The sequence below is a fragment of the Hemibagrus wyckioides genome, linkage group LG20 (assembly GCF_019097595.1).
Source record: "Hemibagrus wyckioides isolate EC202008001 linkage group LG20, SWU_Hwy_1.0, whole genome shotgun sequence".
Lineage (NCBI taxonomy): Eukaryota > Metazoa > Chordata > Actinopteri > Siluriformes > Bagridae > Hemibagrus > Hemibagrus wyckioides.
In genome coordinates, this window is record NC_080729.1 from 15,793,724 (window position 1) to 15,812,678 (window position 18,955).

The 18,955-nt window shown below is 38.0% G+C and overlaps 2 protein-coding genes across 2 annotated transcripts; one reads left to right on the plus strand and one right to left on the minus strand.

The window, feature by feature from the left end:
* The first annotated feature begins 158 nt into the window (after positions 1–158).
* Positions 159–4,257, plus strand: sf3a2 (splicing factor 3a, subunit 2). Its single transcript, XM_058372777.1, has 8 exons — positions 159–257; positions 1,246–1,520; positions 1,610–1,656; positions 2,450–2,559; positions 2,664–2,713; positions 2,813–2,953; positions 3,340–3,408; positions 3,508–4,257. Exons 2-8 carry the CDS (start codon positions 1,323–1,325, stop codon positions 3,796–3,798), a joined length of 906 nt encoding a protein of 301 aa, XP_058228760.1. The 5' UTR covers positions 159–257; positions 1,246–1,322; the 3' UTR covers positions 3,799–4,257.
* Positions 4,258–4,821: 564 nt separating this feature from the next.
* On the minus strand, positions 4,822–10,762 carry LOC131342058 (uncharacterized). The gene is made up of 7 exons (XM_058372778.1): positions 10,627–10,762; positions 9,443–9,546; positions 8,995–9,023; positions 7,959–8,022; positions 6,668–6,802; positions 6,331–6,434; positions 4,822–5,765 (listed from the first exon to the last, which is right to left on the minus strand). The coding sequence occupies exons 2-7, from the start codon at positions 9,537–9,539 to the stop codon at positions 5,418–5,420; spliced, it is 777 nt and encodes a 258-aa protein (XP_058228761.1). The 5' UTR covers positions 9,540–9,546; positions 10,627–10,762; the 3' UTR covers positions 4,822–5,417.
* Between the last annotated feature and the right edge of the window lie 8,193 nt (positions 10,763–18,955).

Below are 18,955 nucleotides of genomic sequence, written 5' to 3' on the forward strand. Positions count from 1 at the left end.
TATTCCATGCATAATTTATATGGTTTGTTTAAACGTTTTACTAAAAATGCAAGTGTTTATAATGAAAAAAAAACCCCACCCAAATGAGGTATAAGATGAAAAGTTAAACAAATCTGATCTAACCTTGGTTATAATGTGATTTTCATTCAGGTTGTTCAATAAAGTTTCATTTGTCAAAATAACAGGAACAGGAAACCTACTCTGCGGCGCGTGCGCACTGGGCAGGTTACGGCGGCAAGCGCGAGGTGGACGTTGAGGTACTTTTAAAAAAAACAATAATAACAAACGTGTGTAAATATCTGATGTGATGTGCATATGGAAATGTTAGTTGTTGGAAATGATTCGAAATATGCGATTGAAGTTTATATTTGTATAGAATTTAACGGAAATGTGTAACGTTAAGAGTCGGCTCAGTGTGAATGAGGGTTAGCTTGATGCTTTAGCCGGCTAGCCGAAAACACAGCGCGTGAACCTGAACACCTTCTTATTGAACATGTAGTGCAGTGATAAAGGAGTGTGTTCTGCTGCTGGAGTGTGGAGTGTTTAGTTCAGTGTTTAGTTCAGTGTTTAGTTCAGTGTTTAGTTCAGAATGTGGTCAAGTTTTGTAGGATTCACTGTCATCCATGTTAGGTATTTTATATCATATAATCTAAAAAAGAAAGAAGGAAAGAGAGAGAGAAAGAAGGAAAGAGAGAGAGAAAGGAAAGAATGAAAGAGAGAAAGAAAAAGAGAGAGTGAGAGAGAGAGAAAGAAAGAAAGAAAAAGAGAGGGAAAGAATTAAAGAAAAAAGAATGAGACAGAGAGAGAGAGAGAAAGAAAAGGAAAGAATGATAGAGAGAAAGAGAAAAGAGAGAGAGAGAACAGAATGAAAGAGAGAGAGAGAAAGAAAAGAATGAAAGAGAGAGAAAGAAAGAAAAATGAGAGAAGAAAGAAAAGGAGAGAGAGAAAGAAAGAAAAATAGAAGGAAAGAGAGAAAGAAGGAAAAAGAGAGAGCGAGAAAAAGAAAGAAAAGAGGGAGAGAGAAATAAAAGGAAAGAGAGAAAGAAAGAAAGAAAGGAAAAGACAGCGAGAGAGAACAAGAAAGAGAGAGAGAGAAAGAAGGAAAAAGAGAGAGAGAGAGAGAGAGAGAGAAAGAAAAACACTTCATAATGAAGTAGAAAGAGAAATGTATATTTGGTCAGTTTACAGCAGTACCCCCTTGTGTGTTTACGTGGTTTATTCTGTGTCTCTGTGACTGTGGTGTAGGTCAGTGCAGCAGTGAGTCACTTCTGACAGAGGGGAAAGTCTTCAGTCTCGGGTGGTGAGTCCACTTCTCTGTAAAGATGGACTTCCAGCACAGAGCCGGCGGGAAGACCGGCAGCGGCGGGGTGGCATCGGCCTCGGAGAGCAACCGGGACCGACGGGAACGCCTGCGCCAACTCGCTTTAGAAACCATAGACATCAACAAGGACCCTTACTTCATGAAGAACCATTTGGGATCTTACGAGTGCAAGCTGTGTCTCACGCTGCATAATAATGAGGTATGAACCGGAAAACAGAGCTTGTTCATCTACTTCATTATCTATGAAGGTCTGATCCTTATTGACTTGATTCTTGACTTCTTCTTTAGGGGAGTTATCTGGCTCACACACAGGGAAAGAAGCACCAGACTAATTTGTAAGTAGAATATTTTGGTAAACAAGCCCTTTTGTTTTACCCCACAGCAGATTGCCATCGATTGCAGTTTTTAGTTTATTATTTGTTTGTCATTTTCTAGTGATCTCACCTGTGGTGAAACCAGAGATGACACAAGACAAGTTCATTTCTGTTATCATATCTCTTATAGCAACTATAAAGAGTCATCCCTTTACACCCTCTTATTTTCTATTGACTTAACGATACAGAAAAGCAGCTTGTCAGGTTACTGAGTAATCAGAAAGCTTGTCATTCTCAGTCATGAAGACTTTGCTGTGGTGGAAAAGCATACTGTTAGATACTGCTGAATTCCATAAATGTTAGTCTTCCCTGCAAACTTCTCCATATTTACAACTGTTTTTCTTTGTTACAGAATGACCCTTTTTTAAAATGAATTTATTTCTAGTCATCTTGTGAAGTGTCTTGTATATGAGCTCCTCTGAATGTGTTACTATTGAAACAATAACACATTATTGTAACCTTGTGAAGTGCAGAGCCACTGTTCTAGAAAATGAATCGACATCATCTGACTGATTAGACTTGAGAATTCAGCAGCAATGATACAATAGATAATTACACAGTAAACTTTTCTGATATATTGTGTGCATCATCACTACAAACACACAACAATTAAGTTATTCACACTTTGCAGATTAAAACATACACATGCTTTGTTTCATGCTTTCTCTTATACTTTTGTCTCTTAAACCATCTGTTTCTTTTATTTCTGATTGTTTTTTTTTTTTTTAATATGGTTTATTTTGTCCTATCCTAGAGCACGAAGAGCAGCTAAAGAGGCCAAAGAAGCTCCGGCCCAGCCAGCACCTGAGAAAGTAAAGGTGGAAGTGAAGAAGTTTGTAAAGATCGGGCGACCAGGTTACAAAGGTACACAGCCCAAGATGCTGATGATTAAGTATAAAATGTGTTTGGTGTCTCTTCACAGACTCATTATGTTCATTTTGTTTATTATTTATTTTCTTTGTTTACAGTAACGAAACAGAGGGATCCGGAGACTTGTCAGCAGAGTCTGTTGTTTCAGGTACCTTAGTACTACTCTACAGACTACTAAATTTAATACCTGGAACAGAGTGTTATTTCTGATATACATCATGCTTTTTTCCCTCTCCCCCTTCCTCAGATTGACTATCCTGAGATTGCAGAAGGAATTGGACCCAGACACCGATTCATGTCTGCGTACGAGCAACGTATTGAGCCGCCAGACCGTCGGTGGCAGTACCTGCTCCTGGCAGCCGAGCCCTACGAAACCATCGCATTTAAGGTGTATTTTCAGTCACCAGTATTCCTAATTATTAAATGAATTTTATATTGTAGAAACGTTGTTAGAAGGGTCATGGCCTAGGCTTTAGGTTATTATAACAGGAAAGGGGGAATAAACCTGGAGTGAGATGTTCAGAAAACACATTATGAACGAACATACCCAAAACAAATCATAGCTCTATAACAAATACATTTTAATTACAAATGTATAGCTGCAGGTTATTTAACAAAGGTCGAACAGGTGGGTTAAATATATTACTTTCATGAGAGTGGGGGGAAAAGTAGGCGATGTTACAAATTAACCTATTCATGAGGCATTTATTTATGGATAAAAGTGGTCTTGAGTTGAACTGTGACTTATTAGATGTTTTTTTTTACATACTTCAGGTCCCAAGCAGAGAGATAGACAAATCAGAAAGTCGCTTTTGGACTCACTGGAACAGAGAAACTAAACAAGTAAGAGTCTGGAGAGTTTGTTTTTCTACCAGAGATGATGATTAATAATCTGCTCAGTGTTCCTCAGATATGACCAGCTTTTCTTGTTTTTCCTTTCAGTTTTTTCTTCAGTTCCATTTCAAAATGGAGAAGCTCCTGGCTCCGCCTGGTGGACCTGCAGCTCCTGCCACCATCAAGCGCCCGCCTCCTCTGATGACTGGCCTCGGCATTCAACCTCCGACTGACGGCATGCCCCCTCCTCCACCTGGAGGAATTCCAGGGATGCCCCCACCTCCACCCAACGCCCCTCCACAAATGCCCCATGTCTCTGGCTTACCTCCTGGTGCTCTGCCACCCCACCTACGTCCACCGCTACCCACTGATGGAATTCCTCATTCAGCAAGCAACTGAGTGACGTTTAGAAGTGTTTCTTTTTTTCTTTCTTTTTTTTACCTTTACGTTGGATTTTGATTCAGCAGGTGTTCTGTGAACTTTCCCAAATCAGTCTGATTTGTGTAAATAAGAACAGCAGGGGTGTGGTGCTAATTGTTGGTATTTTTATAACCGCATTCCTGCTCAGATCAGAGCAGCCATCTGTTCTCTTGGAAACCCAAAATGTTTCAGATTTCATGTGCAAGCTGTAATAACTCTGTAATAATTCTGTAATCGTTTTTGGAGGTCTGCTTAGTCGGGTGCCTAAAGCTAGCTTGATCTTCAAGCTCCAATCTACAATTTAGAGTATTTTTTACTTTTAATAAGACCTTTCTTATGTGAGACCACCACAACCACATGTGAGACCACTCTAACATTATCAAATTATTGTTTTTAGGTTGTTTTTTTCAAACGTTTATTAAAATCTGATATGGTTCATGTTTTCTCAAGTGCTGGTGTTTTTGTTTATTTGTCTAATCTCACAGGTGTGGGATCAGGCAAGCTTGTCTTGTTTGGTCCGGCTGTTTTGGGTTGCAGACTGCTGCACCTAAAGCCTATAGAGCTAACTTTTTGAAGGCTGGTTTCAATAAGACATGCAGTAAAAAAAGAAATTAGGTTCTGTGAAAATCCAATAGGAAATCGTCTGTTTAAAGTGTTCTCAGAATCTGTTCCAATGTTGGGTAAAGACACTTGGGATTCAATGGTGTGAAAAGTCAATAGTGGTCAGTGGTCATCGTTTTAATCAATATAGATATTGGGTAAGCAGTTTTTGATGTAAAATGAATGATAATTGCAGATACTACGTAGTACTACGTTTTTATTTAGTACAAACTAATAAGGTGTTTTGTATCACATGGACTATGATAATGTATAATTATTATGCTTCTAAATATTCATATATATTGATTAAAAACTAACAAGAATTAGAGCTAAAATATTCTGCAATATGTAGTTCATTTCACTTTAAATTCAGAGGCATGTTACAAATTACATGCGCGTGTGTGTGTGCGCATTTGTATGTGACTTTTGCCTTGCATCTAGTGTTTTTAGGGTTGTTTTTCATATACATGGCAACTCTACCCGGATAAAACGGTTTATAAAAGAAGATAAAATAGATTTAAAAAAAAAGAAATCGTGTCCTAAAATCGAAGCTTGTTCCATAATCAACTGTATTTATTTTTTATACAGTTTTATATAATCTACCAAAAAAAAAAAAATCACTAAATAGCTAATAAAATTAATGCAACTTGGTAAATTTTATTACATTGCAAAAAGTGAAACATGAGGATTTTTCCATTGTTTTTTTTTTTTACTGAATATTTTACATCCACATACGAGTTGATTTTTAAAAGACTGAAAGCTTTATGATCATCTGAAGATCTCGAAGTAAAGACCACACAGTCACAAATATCATAAAAATAAAAAAAATCAGACCCACTGAAATTAAGTGCTCATGCCTTTCTGAGGAAGCGTTCATTTCATTTTATTGCATTAATTCCTCTTTAAAAGTTTCACCGTTAAGCCACGTCACTCTCTTCTCTGTCTTCTATATACCCAAATAACACCTGCTTTAAGTTTTCCTTCCATTTCTAAGTCTCTTATCTTCTTCCTCTCCTTCCTTGTATTTTTTTTACCACATTCTCTTCCTTTTCCTCTCTCTCTTCTCCTTCCGGTTTCTTCTCTCCGAGTCTCTTCACTTTCTCTCTTTGTGCCATCACGCCCTCTCGGCTCTCCTCTTCGTCTCGCCTTGCCTTATCTCTCCGTGCTTTAAACCTGCCATCCCTCCCCTTGAGAAGTCTCCGGTCTGGTATGGCTTTGTGTCTGAGACCACGAGTAGCTTTTTCTCGAGTCACCTTCCTCGACTTGCCTCGTCTGCTTCCTCCTTCATCGTCATCTTCATCGTCATCCACCCACCAGAGAAACGTGTCCCACAGGGACGTCTCAGGCTAGGAACAGGTTAACAAAAACGATGATCACTAAACGAAGATGGTGTTTAAAATTATTTTGTTATTCTTGAATAATAATAATAATAATAATAATAATAATAAAAGAAGAAGAAGAATAACTACTACTAATAATAAAGGTATAAAATATTTTAGCTTGCTCTTTGAAAGGGTGCCAATAATTATGAGTTATGACTATATGTTTGGAAATTGTAATTTTTTTTAGTCTATTAATTAATTTAAAAATGTTTGTAAATTAATTTTTATGAATCTGGATTTTTTTTTGCTTATTATTAAAATTCATTTGTTTCCTTAATTTCCATAATTTACTGCTTGCAAAGTAAAGAAAATGCAGTTTTGTCACTTTTCTGCCCTTAAGGCACTAGTCTAAAAATGATTTTTAAACTTATACAAGCATTTTTAAGTCTTTTAATGAAAGTGTGTATTAAATAAGCAATAAGTAATAATGTTCAACTTTAGATGCATGTATTTTATTTTTTATTGTTGTTTGTAAATCAAAGATAGGTAATGCGTGGCTTTCAGTAGTACTGTATAGTGATTATTGTACCTCAGGGGCTGGGACGCGATACTTCTTCACGGCAGCATGCCTGACGCTAAGATCAGCGCCTGTGGGCTCTAGATCCGTCCCGTCTTTGCGACCTCTTAGAAAGTCTATGAAAATGAAACAACACTCACTGTCTTTATCAGTCATCATACATGACATGCAGAGATGAATTCCCAGCAGTTTGGTGGTTTACTAGCGGCTGAGAACTGTATTGGAATGAGGAAATCTTTATTTGTCAGGGTACCAAGAAATCTGAAGAAAAAAGACCTGTACCAAGAACTGAAACAAGTCTGAGGAGTCGAAGGGATTTGTAAGCGCAGTGTAAGCACATTGTACTGACCGTGTAGCCTTTGACATCCTGAGCTGAGGACCAGAATAGTGATGGCTATGAAGAGGCAGCGGTTAAGTGTCACTCCCTCCCATGGTACCTCGATCTGGGCCATGCTCTGAATGGACAATGACTTTCGCAATGGCACTGTGAACAAGAGGTGGCAAGAGGAAGTAGTATACAGCCACGAGATTATTGGAATATCAGTACCGTATATGTATAGCAGAATTACTGAGATGGCAGAAAAATTGAAGGGACTGAATATATTAATAGTTTGACCAAAAATGATGACACATAAAAAAAATTGCTAAAGGAAACCTAAGAGAGAGAGCTCTAGAGAATTCAGGGTGAAAACTAAACATTAATAGTTTGCTTAGTTTACTATCAAGAACTGTTCTCAGTACTGGTTGTACTGGTTCTTTTATTGTCATAGAGGGTCAGAGTATTATTATTATTATTATTATTATTATTATTATTATTATTATTATTATTATTATTATTATTATTGTTGTTGTTGTTGTTGTTGCTTGTTTGTTTTTGTTACAGTCTGTTGTACTTATTAACAAGCTTAAATTGTTTTCATTATTATTATTATTATTGTTGTTGTTGTTGTTGTTATTGTTGTTTGTTTGTTTTTGTTAGTCTGTTGTATTTATTAACAAGCTTATATTGTTTTTATTATTATCATTATTATTGTTGATGCTGCTGCCGATACTGTTGTTATTGTTTGTTTTTGTTAATATTGCTATTATTATTATTATTATTATTATTATTATTATTATTATCATGATGATTATTATTATTGTTTTTGTTGTTGTTTTCTGTTACAGGCATTTATATTTATTATTGCATTCCTATTGGTGCGATGATGATGATGATGGTTGTTGTTGTTGTTACAGTCAATTATAAGCAGTAATTAGAGTACAGTAATTACAGTAATTGGCCTGTTTGACTAATCCCAAACTCATGTCATAAATTTGGACCTAATATAATATTAGGTCCAAATTTATGTCTGTTTTCCGTAATAAAAACTAAAGCACCAATAAATAGCCCGAATATTACGATACACATTTTATTCTTTATATCTTCCTGTTAGTTGAACAGTTATACAGGATTACAGACGTAGAATAAATCTGGAGTGATACTGAGGTGACTCTGGCTACATCTCTGCTCTGTAGAAAGACAGGTGTCCAGGAACACGGTTGGTTATCAGTGAGTTAGCAGATGTCATTTGCATCAGTAGCTATGGAACCCTACTATCTTTCATGCATTAATAATAGCTTTGTAAAATGAAAGGACGTACCGCCTCTTGAGACTGGAGCCTCGCGAGGCAGAGACTTTGGGATCTGCTGGATGACTAGAGGTTCCTGTTAATGAATTAAAACAAATACTGGTGGAATTAATTGCTACTAGATAGATAGATAGATAGATAGATAGATAGATAGATAGATAGATAGATAGATAGATAGATAGATAGACAGACAGACAGACAGACAGACAGACAGACAGACAGACAGATACACTTTATTGATCCGATGTGGGAAATTCTTGTCTTACAGCAGCTTAGTCAGTTACAAGATTCATGCACACATGCAAAAATATAAAATTTAAAATGATATATGTAGGATTATATATGTTTTATTATCAGGATATATCAGGAGTGTCTCAGCAGTCATGATTAGTTCAGCAAAAAATCAAATTACACCAAATAACTCAATCAAGATTGGTACAACCTGCAAGGCTAATATAGCTAACGAGTAACTGTAACCCAGAATCCACTGTGTGAGCAAAGACCAGCTGACTTGGTTTAGGACACAGTGTAATGTATTACAAACCTCACACTGTAATATTATTATGTGGCAGCCAACCATTTGGGCCAAATTATTCATTAGTGCAATTTGATATTATTCTACCCCTTACAGTGTAGTTTTATAAAGTGGGCCAAATTGGAATTCAGATTTCTAAATATTTCCCACTATTTTACAAATATATTAGTATAGCTAATATTTTAAAGCTTATATAAAAGCAAGTATCTAAAAATTTGGGCAGGTAATTATAAAAAAGGAATTTATTGAACATATAATTATGTTCTCCAGTAAAATAAATAAATAAATAAATAAATAAATAAATAAATAAATAAAATAAAATAAAATAAAATAAAATAAAATAAAATAAAATAAAATAAAATAAAATAAATGGACACCAAACAAGTCGTTGCTTTTTATCTACATTTGATTTTGTTTCTTTTTGTCTCTGCACTGCTAGTTAGCACTTTCATTGTTTTGTTCAGTGCTAATATTTCTCTACCGTTTAGCATTTGCAGTGAAACCCCAACTCACCTCTCTCACTCTTCTTTGTGGATACATTTCTGAAAAAGAGGGATTGAAAAAGTCATTAATGAAGAAGTGAAAGCAAGACACGTGAAAGGGAAGGAGGGCTAACTTTAAAGTGTTTGTCATGCTAGCTGGTGTCTTGTTACTATTGCTCTGTGACTATGCTTCAGTATGTGTTCAGTGTTTGGTCACGGCCACTGTGGGGTATTATTAGACACACAGGTGGTTTTAGGCCCTTAAATAACACTGCTGCTTTAAAGTTTGAGAAGACAAGCAGCTTTGTTTCCCTTGTACTCCTCAGGACAAGTCCACTTTCCTGCTTAAAGGATCTGACAGAAATTCAAGGTTACGTTATACTGCTGTTTTTTGCTTCAGGTATCAAATACATTTTTAAGAATTACTGCGCAGTGCTTAGTGCATGTGGTGTCTAGCAGATCTTGGGGTGAATGAGTACCCGGTCGACGAGATTGTCTGGGATGTTTTGGGTGAGGAACATCATGCTGTGGTTCCTCAAACTCTTCCTCAAACGTCTCAAATGTGCTCTCGTCCATTCTGCACCTGACGAGAAAGACCTTCGCAGTTAATTCTGCTAAACCTCCAACCTCTTGCCCACAAAACAAAGCAGCTCAGGTCCAAATCAAGTACAAAGACAATAAAATCCTACACAAATTGAGTCCAAGTCAAATCCAAAAAGGGAAGAGTGGTTTAACTAAAATAAATATGTATGTATGGTAGCTTGGGAAAACCCTTCACATGGTTATTACTAATAAATATAGTTATGACAAACTACAGGTTTTGCTCTAGTGAAAAGTGTTTCTCTTCTGCATGTATATTTATTAACATTTAAGAATATGATTCCAAACTGGTGAATTAATCCTGAATCTTCAGTAGACGTGAACAAAGGTTGATGCTCAGTCTTTAGGCGGACAGACTGATATCCCGCGCTCTTACTGCCATGGCCTGGGTTTGATTCCCAGTCAGGGAACCAATGCAGCAATTGATGGTGCATAAGTTAATACCAGTGTGCTATCAATGCTGGTCCCAATAAATGTGGCACAGCATCTTAAACAAATCCAGCATAATACTAATTGTTGTTTGCATACTAATAGAAAGAGACATAGACTGTGTACTGTTTTTGCAATACTGCAAAAATATTGTATCGATATCTAAAGATATTTTCACAACATATGTGATGCGATATGGCTCGACTTGGAACAACAACAACAACAACAGCTATTTAAAACGGGACAAAAAAAGGAAATTCTACCATCAAATCAGCTTCTTTTTCTTTGAGAAAACAATAGAGTTGGTCATTGTTGTAAAAATACTGACAACCACCATACTCTCTGAAGAATTTATTAGCAATAGCATTAACAGATCATATCGAGCTACTCTTTATATATTACAAATTCTCATTTCATAATGGAAAAAAGCTAACTTTATTACTTACTTTGGATGCACAGTTTTATAATAAAGACTTTGCCGTTGTTATGGTCGACACATGACCAAATTATGCAATGGTGAGGTTCCTGAAATAGGACACACTCAGAATTCTGAATAAGGATGAACTCAAAATCTTCTCCTTCTGCCCAACATTATGAGGAACCTTTACCTTTTCCATAAGCACATAAGACTTACCCGACTAGGCATGAGGAGGAGTCACCAAGGAGCAACGGTCATCACAGGCTTTAGTGTCATGGTCCTTCTGAGGGACACACGTCCCTGCGCACTCAAACACACCCATTCACACGTCTCCTGCGTGCCGCCTGACAGCCAAGGACAGGTGCAGAGGGATGAAAAAGCCAAAAGCCAGGAGGGTCAGGCTATAGAGGGAGGCGGCTAATGCGCACTAGTGCTTCCTGGATGCCAGAATAACCAGCGCAGAGGGAATGGGCTACAGCCAACGATGATGCCAATCAGATAGAAATAACCTGCATTAGTCTCATGTGCAGAATTAATTTGAGTCACATACACTCACATGATCAAATCCAGAAATATTGGCACCTTTCAAAGACAAATGATTTATCATCCTTTCCTCTAAACATTAATAAAACTTTATCAAGATCTTATGTAGTAAGAACCTTACATCATTTTTTCTCAAGACATATCAAGATGCTTTAACGCTTAACTTTATCCTCAGGAAAACGGTAACTATTTTACTATTCTTTGCATCAAATATCTACTGTATATAACTCCCATAGTTTGAAAAGGATACCATAGATTTTATATTTAATTTAATAAAGTACATTAAATATAAAATCAATGTAATGAAGGGCAAAATTTACATTACATTCCTGGCATTTAGCAGACACCCTTATCCAGAGCGACTTATATTTTTCCCATCTCATTTTATACAACTGAGCAATTGAGGTTAAGGGCCTTACTCAGGGGCCCAGTAGTGGCAACTTAGTGGACATGGGATTTGAACTCACAACCTTCCTCAGAAGTCCAATGCCTTAACCACTAAGCTACTACAAGCCGCTATTAGATTTAATCATTCAACAGCACACATTCCATTTTAAATATTTTTTTATTGTGTCTAAAACTTGTTTTGTGTGTGTGTGTGTGTGTGTGTGTGTGTGTAATCACTCTCTCTTCCCATATTACACACGAGTAGAATCAGATCTTTTATTTGAAGCTAGGAATTTTTTTCTGCAACACTGATTTCAACACACATTTATGGTCGCTCACAATATTCCTTTATTCCCCCTTACCAAAGTATTTTGTGTAACTGATCACCAAATGTCCCCAAAATTAAACTAATATTTAGTAAAACGTTATTTGCACTGTTCCACTAGGGGTCGCTGCATCACCACTCATTTTCCAGCTATGAGGCTGACAAAAGTAGTTGAATAAAAAAAAAATTCACATATTTGAATATATCACATTTCTATGTCCATCCATCCATCCATCCATTCTTTACCACGAATCCTACTCTCAGTCAGACACTAAAGACAATTTATTTAGACATGTCAGTCACCTCACCACAGATATCTCAAAGCTGGGGGAGGAAACCAGACTAAACTCCCCAAGCACTGGGAGAACATGCAAATTACACACACACATACACACAAACACACAAACACACACACACACACACAGGTCAGAGGCAGGATTCGAACCCCCAACCCCATGCAAACATGCTTATCACTAATCTCACTTAAAAATGACTTAATATATGTTTATAACAATGTATTTTTTGTTGTTCTCAATTTGCTAGCGTTAGGATTAGCTTCCAAGCTCCGTATCCTGCAGCCCTGCTAATAAATTGCTTCAAATTAAGCTCGACCTTCCATCAGCTGTACACAAGGTGCAGTGGTGTTTATAACCAGTAGGGGGCAGAACGGCTCTGTAAATTGAACATGCAGTAGCAACAGACTCTGTTGCTGTGTGAGGTAATGAAAATGCCCAACAATGGATGTGTATATCCACTGCTAAAAAAGACAGAAACAGCAATGAACCCTGTCTATTCCGTATAGTATTTAACTGCAAATGTGATTTTTATTGCAGTGGATGAATTTAAAAAAAACCTAAAGCCATTACTACTCTTGTCTAGTCTGTAAATAGCGCTAGTCTTAATCTTAGTGTTAATGTTATGAAGATGATTTCTGGTGAAACTGAAAGAGTTGACAATTTCTAGTCGTACAACAGTCTCTTTAAATTCATGAGCTGGCTATGAAGCATTGCTGGCTTGACATAAAAGCTCGGTTTTCTTTTCTAAAATGAGCCCTGTGGGATAAAAGGCACCTTTTTCCTTTTTTTGCTCTGCCGCATGGGGATTGCGTCTAATTTACTGACCTTTACCTTGTTCTCTTTTGTGGTCTGGTTGTGATAGCTGATGATGGAAAAGCTTTCTGTTACTAATAGAGCATTAATAGTACTAATAACAGTATGTATAGTGTATGTCCTTGTGGGGTTTGGTTGGAATGGGTAATGTATAGTTGGCTAAGGCTCAGTTTGATTGCTGATGTCCTTTCCTTTACACATTATCCTGTCCTCCACAGATGCCAAGGCTGCATGGGATCTGAAACTCATCTTAGGGCTTTTTGTCTTTAGTGTAACTGCTTGTGAGAGCTTGGTGATGGCTAAGAAAGTGGGCTAACGTAGCCATGGGCATCCCAGTGCTCTATAAACCCAGCACCAAAGGAGCAACGGTGCTACTTCCTACAGCAAACCATATGAGGAATGAGGTTCTGCTCTTTCTCTCTATAGTATAAAGGACACAGAACGGCGAAGGCGAAGAACACGATGAAGGACGTAATCGGCTAGAAAAGTTGCAGCGCTCAAGGATATGAGAAAGTTATGAGTTTCCAGAACCATTTTTTTAGCATGCTGTTTACCCTCAGAGACACCTGATGATGCTGCTAATCGTGAGTCTGTGGATCAGGATCGGTCGTTTGGCTGTTAAGCGGATGTGCAGTGATTCGGTTCAGTAGCAGCGACGCTTAGCTGGGGGGAATATAGTTCTTGAGTCCTGTTGGTAATCTAATCACATCGGGCTGCATTTAGAGAAGTGGAAACAGTTGTGACATTCGCTTCCAACAGCAGGTAATGAGCCAAGTGTGTGTCGATGCAAATGTGTGTAGATGAGGATGTATTAATCAAATACAGTGCTCACAGTTCCAAGAAAAGCTGATAAAAAGACAAGGTGTCAGTTGTGCCAAAACGTGTCAAATCTTCTTACCTAATGTGTAGCAATTATATTTATATCACCAATATATATTAGCTGTTTGAGACAAGAAAATAATCATCAGCATGGTGGTGCAGTTGCCTCCCAAAATTCTTTCCCCATTTGTCCTAAAGTGTCTTATACCACATCTATTCTTTGGTTATTAAAGAGCAGCACATTATATGTTATTTAGTGACATTAATGGTATGGAACATCCACAAAACAAGATAATCCTTGTTTTTGTTTATTACACCAACTATAAATCATTATTTCACTCTTTCTTTTGAAGGAAAGCAGCTTGTTATCAAAAAACCACAAAACACAGCATCCTCTACTCTGAAGATTACACCATGGTGGAAAACTAATAGCTACAAACAGTCTTGTCCCTATAGAACAATTCTCTCTAGCAAAAAAAAGATATTTGCCCAGTTATTGAGCTCAGCATTGCTCAAACTTGTTGTTCAGCTCACAGATCCTTGATCAGATTGAGGTCTGGGGAATTTGGAGGCCAGCAAGTAAACACCTTGCACTCTTTGAACAATTTTTGCAGTGTTGCAGAATGCATTATCCTTCTGAAAGAGGCCAGCGCCATTAGGGAATATCATTGCCGTTAGAGGGGGTTCTTGATCTGCAACAGTGTTTAAGTAGGTGGTACTTGTCGAAGTAACATCCACATGAATGCCAGAACCCAAGCAGAACATTACCCAGAGTTTCACACTGCCTCTGGCTTGTCTTCTTCCCATAGTGCCATCTCTTCTCCAGGTAAGTGATACATATGCACCCGGCTGTCCACATGCTATAACAGAAAACATGATTCATCAGACCAGGCCTCCTTCTTCCATTGCCTCATTGACCAGATCACATGCTCACATGCCCATGATAAGCATGGTCAGTATGGATGCTCTGACCAGTCTGTGCCTACACAACCTGATATACAGCAAGCTACAGTGCACTGCGTTTTCTGAGACCTTTCTTTCCGAGCCCGCATTTACTGTTTCATCGGTTTGCACTACTATATCTTCTGTAGGATCAGAACAGACAGGCTAAACTTTGCTCCACACATGCATCAGTGAGCCTGACGCTAGTTCACTGGTTGTTCTTTCTTTTTGATAGCTAACCATTGCATATCAGGAACACCCCACAAGACATGCTGTTTCACTCTGACCCAGTCATCTAACTATCACAATTCGGTCCTTGTCACAGTACTCTGATCCTTAAGATTGCCAATTTTGATTAATTAATGATTAACCTTGAGACTGTTCACTTGTATTGCACCCCTTTAACCCGTCAGTGGTTTTAACGATATGGCTGATATCTGTATATACTGAGTAAAGACACACAGATCATTTAGTGTGCTATAACACGCTGTTCTGAGCTGAACTAACAGAATCTTGTTTAATCTCTTTCTCTCTCCCACGCTGCAGTAACAGCAGGGCTTTGATATTCTTTTAAGCGAATGCTGCTCACTCAGCTGCTGTGTACACAATTACAGCATCCAGAGGAACCTCACAGGCAGGGGCAACAATGTAACCTGGGGCCTCTTGACAGGTTAATGCTCTGGATACTGTGACCCAAGCAATTTTTGTTCTCTCTGACCCCAGCAAATCTTACCCCCTCCGCAACCATTTGGCAGCCCTGCTTAGAGCACTGATTTAGCAACAAGAAAGATCAGACAGAATCTGGTCTAATCATACATCTGGGCAACTACAGTGGATTCTAATTTGTTCTGGAGGCGAGTTCTTAGAGTGAAAATTTGTATTGTGAAACGAATTTTCCCATAAGATGCAGATAATCCGTTCCACCCATTTTACCAATATGACCAATACGAAGTGTATGTAAACTGTATGGCTGCTTACAAAGAAGCATTTCATGTCAAGGCTCCTCACAGGAAGTCGTGCCACCAAGCTTGAGCTAAAAATAGAACAGACCACCCATGCCACCAATCTGTCAACAAAAAAACGTGAGAAAAATCAAGTAGCTGTTAAACGTTGGTATTGAAACATGAATAGGATTCATAAACTCGCCTCAGTTGGCTTCGCTTGGCTTTCCACTGATGCAAACAAGTTTTGAACAGCTCCCAGATGTACGTGCAACTTAGCCAGCGTTCGGATCGATTCGGTTCATTTGTATGCTGAAAATGCTTCGTATACCGATGCAAAATATATATTATATTATATATTATTATATATAATATATATTAATATTACACAAAATGTTCACAAGTGTACCTGATGTGCTTGTGTGTATATGTGCGCATCTTCCCCTTTCAGTTTTCCGACTGTGTAATCCTGTTAATTTCCTGTCTTCTCTTCACTTCTTCCCTTTCTGCATTATGTCGGGATGGGAGAGGTAGGTTTATATTAAGCTTTAATTAATCTAATTTCATCTTTGTTCTAAAAAATCATTTTTATACTTGCACTTTTCTTGTACATTTGTTTAAGATCATTTTTTTTGTCAATATGTTCGATTATTTTTAGGTTAATATTATTGCACATAACATTTATCTCAGAAATGTAAAGGGCAAATAAGATGGGTCACTTGGTGCTTTATCTTTTTTAAGTAAATGAATCAATGAGTCAATGCAGCGGTTGATCCCTGCATCTTTATTCTCCTGGAAAAAACCACAACCAGTTACGCAGATCCAGGTCAAGAACGTATTGGTCACACTGACATTGACTCCGGCATAGCGCCTGATTTGAATATTTCTGAAACTCATCTTCTGGGACTTTTTTCTAGAGTTGATACAGAATGGTGCCAAAAACCAAAAACATCCAGTAAGTCTGTAGATGGAAATAACAGGAACCAGAACAGGGATCTGAGGCTACAGTGGGCTGTAGTCTATTTCTATTGTCTTTCATGGATCAGTGCTTCATTTCTAGCCTTATTTATGCAGCCATGTTTCAGGTTTTGACCTCTGCAAGTCTGAGCTTGAATTAAGACAACACCTGTCCTCTGTCAAATAACATCTGCTCCGGGTTTGATTAAGAGTTCTTTAAAAATCCTGCATAAGAAGACATCCAGCCATCTTAGATGCTACTTCGATACAAACTGTTGATAAAATATCACATGCTGAGCGAATTACATCCTGAGCATTTATTTCAACATTACCAATGTTTCCTATATCTAAATAATTTCACATTGCCTTGCATAAAATCTTATTTAAAATAAAATTTTGATATTGTGTCATTGTTGATTGGTATATTTTGTTTAAAAAACCGCTTTTTTGTCTTATACATAACTGGTCCTGCACCAAGGAACATCCTGAAAGGATGACAGATAACAGCGTGGCCCAGATTGTTAATTATATTTTAAGGCTTTGTTAAGACAGTGATTAACTAGGATCATTCCTCTTATTAGAAAAATGTATTGCACAGAAAAAATATTTTGTTTTAGGCCACAGATGACTATTAAATATTCATTAAACATTTGATCAGCACACTTTCTATAAATAACCTGGATAATCTAGTGTTTTTTGTAAAGACTCAGATCTGTATTCATGCTGTAATGTTCCTACACCTTGTCTCTTTTTCCTAGATCATTTTGTTTCTGTCTAGCCCGTTTGCTTGTCTGTAGGTTACCTGTCTATCTGTTTGTCCTGTATAGTGTTTTTCACTTTCGGTTAATAAACTCAACGCTTGCATTTACATCCAAGCCTGTGTGATTCCTGACTTAAGACTTAAGCCTAAAGAGTGCATTACAATAAGTTAAGGCGGGTGATTTCTGTTCAAATGAAAGTAGAGGAAGAATCTTGTGATAAGTTTGTCATTCTCTCAAGGGCAAAGAGGGCAGTAAAAAAATCCTATCCTTCAATCAAGGTCAAAGAATGACAGAATCAAGTATGCCCTTGATTTCCAAACACTAGCATGAGTCTGGAGCAAAGCAACTCTCGAAGCTGCTTTCTGTCAGGGACTACGGAAAGATGTCATCAGTGAGTTAGTGTGCAGAGATAGCCATCCATCACTAGAGTGCCTCATTGACCTGGTTATTTGTCTTGATAAACTGTTGATGGAGAGAAGAACAAGTCTCATCTTTCAGCACTCCTTCTTTCAAGAAGAGAATCAGTCGCATGACCCCATGCATCTAGGTCATACTTGGCTTCCTCCATCCAAAGATAGGGGAGGGGTCTGCTATTACTGCAGAGGCGTGACCCATATCATTACACTGTTCCCAACTTGTCCTACAGTTTATGAGGCTCCTCGAGGTGAAAAGCACTTGGTGGCTCTGCTCACTGTGATAATACAACATTCAGACCGCAACATTCAGTCTGTCATTGCAGCTCTCACCACAGGGGCAGCAGGAAACATCATAGATGAAGACCTGACTCAATAAATACAACAGTAGCTGCAAACATTAGGGTTCCCCAGGCATGTTTAAGGTCTGTATGGTCACATAGTGCAGGGATGGGGTCATGCTGTATGGCTTTATCAATGCCCCTCAGACTTCCAGGCCTTTGCGACTAATCTCGTTCCCTAGAAGAACATATTAAGCATGTCAAATGTGCCCTTCATGGAGAAATCATAGAATTCGCTAAATATCCAGGTCTCTAAGGACTTCTCTGATCTCACAATCTACTAATCTCCTGGTCAGGAATGGAAATTCCCGTGTCGTAACATCATTGTAAAAGCTCATGCATACCTCATTCCATAGTCTCTATTGAATCCACATCCATAGAAGGCTCGGAAATTGATCAGCTACTTAGTATAAACTATTAACTTTAACCTATTTGAGTATCAAGAAGTTGTCAGTAAAGCGAAATCTTGTGCTCTCCCACTCCAGTATCCACATGACTGCACTATAGATTTATTTTCATACACAACTCCACTTCATTTTCTAAAGCCCTTAAGGAAGGCTACATATGACACCAGCATCTGCTACCTTCATCTTAGCAGAGAAAAAGGGATGTCTGCAGCCATGCATAGATTATCATGGTCTAGACCAGATCACTGTCAAATACCATTATCTCTTTCCCTTAGTCCCAGTAGACCTAAACAGTTGGAGTCAACCTCTATTTTCACCAAGTATGATCTCAGAAGGGTCTAATTTGCATTCAAGACACGGAAAAGTGGAACACTACCTTCAGAACTGCCTCTGGCCACTGAATATTTGGTCATGCTGTATGGCTTTATCAATGCCCCTCAGACTTCCAGGCCTTGGTGACTACTCTCGTTCCCTAGAAGAACATATTAAGCATGTCAAATGTGTCTCCCCAACACTCTTGGACAGACACCTCTTTTAGAAGTCTGAACCCGTCCCCAGAAAATCATAAGCAAGGCAGGTACTCTCATGCATGACTCAAAC

What these genes read in the sequence shown, in the direction of transcription:
- sf3a2 (XM_058372777.1), top strand. Translation starts at nt 1,323, where the DNA reads ATGGACTTCCAGCACAGAGCCGGCGGGAAGACCGGCAGCGGCGGGGTG. An exon ending in CGGGCGACCAGGTTACAAAG is followed by an intron (nt 2,560 to 2,663) that starts GTACACAGCCCA and finishes CTTTGTTTACAG; the next exon opens with TAACGAAACAGAGGGATCCG. An exon ending in GGAACAGAGAAACTAAACAA is followed by an intron (nt 3,409 to 3,507) that starts GTAAGAGTCTGG and finishes TTTTCCTTTCAG; the next exon opens with TTTTTTCTTCAGTTCCATTT.
- LOC131342058 (XM_058372778.1), bottom strand. Translation starts at nt 9,539, where the DNA reads ATGGACGAGAGCACATTTGAGACGTTTGAGGAAGAGTTTGAGGAACCA. An exon ending in GGCTCCAGTCTCAAGAGGCG is followed by an intron (nt 6,803 to 7,958) that starts GTACGTCCTTTC and finishes TCTTGTTCACAG; the next exon opens with TGCCATTGCGAAAGTCATTG. An exon ending in AGGATGTCAAAGGCTACACG is followed by an intron (nt 6,435 to 6,667) that starts GTCAGTACAATG and finishes TCATTTTCATAG; the next exon opens with ACTTTCTAAGAGGTCGCAAA.